This window comes from Tupaia chinensis, unplaced genomic scaffold, assembly GCF_000334495.1.
Source record: "Tupaia chinensis unplaced genomic scaffold, TupChi_1.0 Scaffold144276_1, whole genome shotgun sequence".
Lineage (NCBI taxonomy): Eukaryota > Metazoa > Chordata > Mammalia > Scandentia > Tupaiidae > Tupaia > Tupaia belangeri.
This window is the reverse complement of record NW_006204133.1, coordinates 1,989,490-1,994,064: the sequence shown is the minus strand read 5'-3', so window position 1 is coordinate 1,994,064 and position 4,575 is coordinate 1,989,490. Positions and strand designations below refer to the sequence as shown.

General features: G+C 45.7%; 1 protein-coding gene and 1 pseudogene across 3 annotated transcripts in view; one reads left to right on the top strand and one right to left on the bottom strand.

Moving 5' to 3' along the window:
• Nucleotides 1-1,005, top strand: part of LOC102496261 (protein FAM136A pseudogene) — a 3,190-nt pseudogene extending 2,185 nt beyond the window's left edge.
• VWA3B (von Willebrand factor A domain containing 3B) overlaps nt 1-4,575 on the bottom strand; it is a 288,347-nt gene that overhangs the window by 161,754 nt on the left and 122,018 nt on the right. For all 3 annotated transcript variants that reach the window (XM_027767524.1, XM_027767525.1, XM_027767526.1), the window contains one exon: nt 2,321-2,475. In XM_027767524.1, the coding sequence (XP_027623325.1) occupies nt 2,321-2,475 (155 nt within the window). The remainder of the gene's footprint in view (nt 1-2,320; nt 2,476-4,575) is intronic.

Sequence of the window (4,575 nt, the reverse complement as noted above, 5' to 3'; positions counted from 1 at the left end):
TATATATATATATATATATATATGCGTGCATGTGTGCAGTGTGTGTACATATACACATACATATATTACAAATAAATTCAAATATCAGTCCCAGGCTGCTTGGACTCTGAATCCAAACATACTCCTTTGTTGTGATAAGGCCGTCAGATGGCAACCTTGACTTAGCAGTGCTTATTGGCCATTCTCTTTTTTGGTGAACTTTTTTTTTCAAGGTTTCTGCCACAGGGTACCTGCACTTGCCAGAGAGAGAGAGACAGATATAGACAGTGAGAGGGGAAGCGAGAAATCACTTCTCCAAGGGGAGATGGCCATGCCACAATCCGTTCTCCTCCATTCTCCTCCTGGGATTTTGGGCACGCACACACGCACGCGCACACACACACACACGTCTGTGTGTCTGACATGATTTTCAAGGACTTGAACTGTAGCTGGACATGTGGAAGTCTAGCACCCTAACCACTACACCTATCTGCTGGCCCCCTTGGGTGAACTTTTATGAAGAGATCAAACAGATTTTAATTTCAAGAGAGACTAGAGCGGCCCAGTCCATGTGGGTGTTGGCAGGGTACAGCATGGGGTCACCACGGCAGAGCTGCAGGAGCTCCGGGTGCAGGAACCAGGAGACTCCATAGTGAAGAGTCTGGATTGAGATAACATCTGGAAGACGCAGGGCCTCACATTCTGGTGCAGCGCTGGCTGTTGTGAGGACAACTAGGTGTCCATGCAGCAGGTGCACCAGTGCATCAAGCACTGCCCTGCACCTCTGGCCCAAGCCTAAGTCCAGGCCGTGGCGACCACTGAGCTGGAGAAGTTCCAAGGCCACCAGGGCAGTGCACCATGCATTGCCATGACAAAGCCAAAGATTCCCTAGACGCAGGGAGCGAGGAGCCTCAGGTGAAGCAGCAACTGGGCGGTAGCGTGTCCAGGTGAGGGGATGACGACATGCCCCCCATCCTGACTATAACCAAGAGGATGAAGGAATCACTGCTGTCTATGGGGAAATAAAAGTCCTTGCCAGTGACCTTTGGGGTTGGGGGCAGGAATCTATTTTAAAAGAGCAAAGGAAATTTCAGTTTAAAGCAAAGTTTATGAAGAAATTAAGGATGGCAACAAATTTAAGACATGTTACTTTCCTGTGAACACTGGCTTCTTTATCTTTTTAGAAAGTGAAATGAAAGAAAAAAAATGGTGCTAAAATTTAGGTCAGAGCACACAAGAGAGAGTTTCAGAACCTGAGTTTCAGGTGGCAGGTGCTTGTCCTGACAGCAGGACTCCCCCTTTTACCAAGTGAGAGCCCCCCAAGGAGCTAGAGTCTTCCTGCAGAGGTACCAACGTACTGGCTAGCTCCTCTCACTGCCTGTGACCTGGTGCCATTTGAGGAGAGGTGTTTGTATTTGTTGCCAACCAGTTTACCAGTAATATTGCAGCACCATTTTTATGAGTTGTAAAACACAATTCACAAAGACACTAATTTAGAAGGGGAAATGGTGTCTGGGTCTCTGTTTTGCTTGGTTCTGCTTTGTACGCAAGGGCATAGAGTTGATATAAACATGGAGTTGAGAGGGAGGGTAGTTTGGATAACAACTTTGAAACAGTTCTTTGTGCTATCCACGTAAATGTGTATTTCTTCAAATTCTTACAAGTCACATCTTTCTCCCTGGAGACCGGGTGAAAACATGAGAAGTAACAGCACACTGAGTGTGGAATGCAGTTTCCCTCTTGCTGGCTGGTTGGCCCTGAAGCTGTCTACAAAGAAAAAGTAGTAACAGTTTCCTCTTGATAGGGAAAGGGATTTTGATTGTGATATATACTGGTATCCAAGAGTGAACGGTAAAAGAGGAACAACTGGTTACTTAAGAGAGTCGTGAAGTACTGGATGTGGAAGACCTGGTTTTCCTAGAACAGAAGGGAAGAAAAGCCTAAACCTAGCATGGCTTACTCAGCCCCCCTCCCCCCAAGTTCGGAGTCTCACTGAGACAATCCCCTGGCCACAGAAAAGTCAAGGGGAAAAAGCAAGCATCTTGGCTTAGGGAATCCCTTAGGGGGGATCCCAAAGGAGGGGCAGCCTGGGGACTTTGCAACAAGCAGGGTTCCTGCCCCTGTGGCACCTTGTCCTTTTGATTAGGACCTTGTTGTCTTTTTGTCAGATTATTACTTGAAACGATAATACAGCCTGTCTGCTTTTTAACGGCTGTGACATATTTTCTTAGTAGTCTGGCTTTTAAAAAATAAAGTTTAATTTTTCCCTCACACAAAATTAAAACAAAACAAAACAAAAAGATAGACTAGGCCACTTGTACTCTTCTGAAAATACACTAACCTCCTTTGGATCTGGGCCAGGGCTGTGTGAATTCTCTCACTGTACCACTTGTACTTCTCCTTGGTAATGTTGACGTGGACCAAGCTCCCATCCTTCCAGGGAGCGTGGACAAATCTGCTGCAGTACTTTGCATGGACTGTCTTCTTCTTGGTCTCCTAAGGAACGGACAGAAGCCACTCAGAAATCATTCAAAGAAACGCCTTAAGATGGCACTATCCACCATTGTCTTATTTATACGCCTCTTAGCACTCACCCCCACCATAAGTCAGTCCATCGTTAGTTCAATTAAACATGTTCTAGGGCCGCTCTGTATGGAGCCCTGTGCTTGGAGTTGTGAACAATGGTCAGAAAGGCATGTGCAGTTCCATCTGTACCCCAGAGAAACTAACAAGTACAACAGCAGACATTACCCTATGGGGGGAGTGGGGAGGTGGAAAGGGCAATGTAGAGAATGAGTACCTAATACCTGATACTGGGTCGACACAATGACTAGGTAAATCCTGGAAAAGAAGAGCAAGCTCACAGCAGACTGGAGAGTCATAGAGACCATTCTAGAGGAGGTGGAACTTGAGACTCACACAAAACAACTTTCCGTTGCTATTTCCAGACACAATGAACAAAGTAGGCATAAAACCCATCCTACACCCGTGCCCTCTTCTGAACATACAGCACTGGTTCAAGGACAAAGGTTCCCCAGTAGGCTCGCTCTCACTGGACGGTCACTCTCTGTTGCTTATCAAGCACTACTCCATGCCAGGAGCTTTTCTAGGCACCAGGAATACCATCTGTAAACAGAGACTAGAACCCTGCCCTCCTAGAGCTCACACTACAGGGGAAAGGCATAAAGCAATGGTGGTACAGTAGACCAGATAATGACAAATGCTAAGGAGAAAAACAGGCAAGGAAGGAGAATGGGGAATGCTGAGGACGGAGGCATGGAGTGTCCTAAAAGGGAAGGCCTCACACCAAGGTGAGATATGAGCAAAGATCGGAAGGAACAAAGAGTGGTCATGTGGAGGCCTACGGGAAGTTAAAGGACACAATAGGTACAAAGGTCCTGAGCTGAGAGTTTGCCTAGCGTGTTTGTTGAACTCAAAAACGGACTAGGGTAGCCAAAGTCAAGCGACCCAGGAAAGAAAGAGTGAGATGGAACTGGAAAAATAGGAGGAGGAGGGCAAGGAAGCAGATCCTAGCCTGCTATAAATAGCTCATGGAAATGACTCTGGCTTTTGTTCTGAGTGAAAAAAGGAACCATCTAAGAGTTTTTCCAACAGAAGTGACACGTCTAATGTACGCCTTATACAGGGTGACGCTGGTTACTCTTTTGAGAAGAGGCTGTAAAGGGTCATGGGCAGAGGCTGGGAGTCAGCAGGTCAGTCAGGGCATGGACCAGGAGCTGGAGAAGCAATAATAAGTGGTCAGTTTCTGAATGATAAATATTTTGTGAAGGTAGAACTGACAGGATTTAATGAAAGACCTGTTATAGCTTTGAGAGAAAAGAGAGGCATCAGGACATTAGGAAAAGAGAGGCATGAGGTTTTTAGCCTGGGGAGCTGAAACAATAGAGTTGCAATAAATTGATAGGAGGAAAAGCAGCTTTGAATGGGGAGATTAGGATTTAGTGTCTACTGTGTTATTCAAAGTGTCTATTAGACACCAAGTAACAGGGTGAGTGGACAGTTGGAGAGCGGTGAAGGACTCTGGGCTGGAGGTGCACAGTGGGAAGTCACCACCATGCTCACCTCAGGAATGAGTGCAGATAGAGACACAAGGACTGTCTTGAGGCCCTCCAGAACTGAGAGATTAAGGACATGGAAAAGAAGTAAAACAGAAGACTGAGAAAGAATAGCCAGGGAGGTAACGAAGAAAACCAGTACAGGGTATTTTCTGTAAGCATTCCAAAGAAGTGACCAACTATACAAAATGTTTGCATTATGTCAAGTAAAAATGAGGCTAATGGGACCAGCAGGTGGCGTAATGATTACATTGTTGGACTTCTATGTAGTTGACCGCGGTTCGAGTCCTGGACCCAGTGACTTAAAATGCACACCAGGCACATGTGCATGCATGCCCAAGATCCAGAGAATAGAATAGAGGAGAAGGGATTGTGGTGTGGCCATCCCCCTGGAGGGTGATTTCTTGCTTTCTGTCTCTGTCTTTCCAGCAAGCGTGCACACCCTATAACAGAAATCTATTAAAATAAAAAGAGTTATTTTATTTAACTTTATTTATCATCATTATCATTATTATTATCT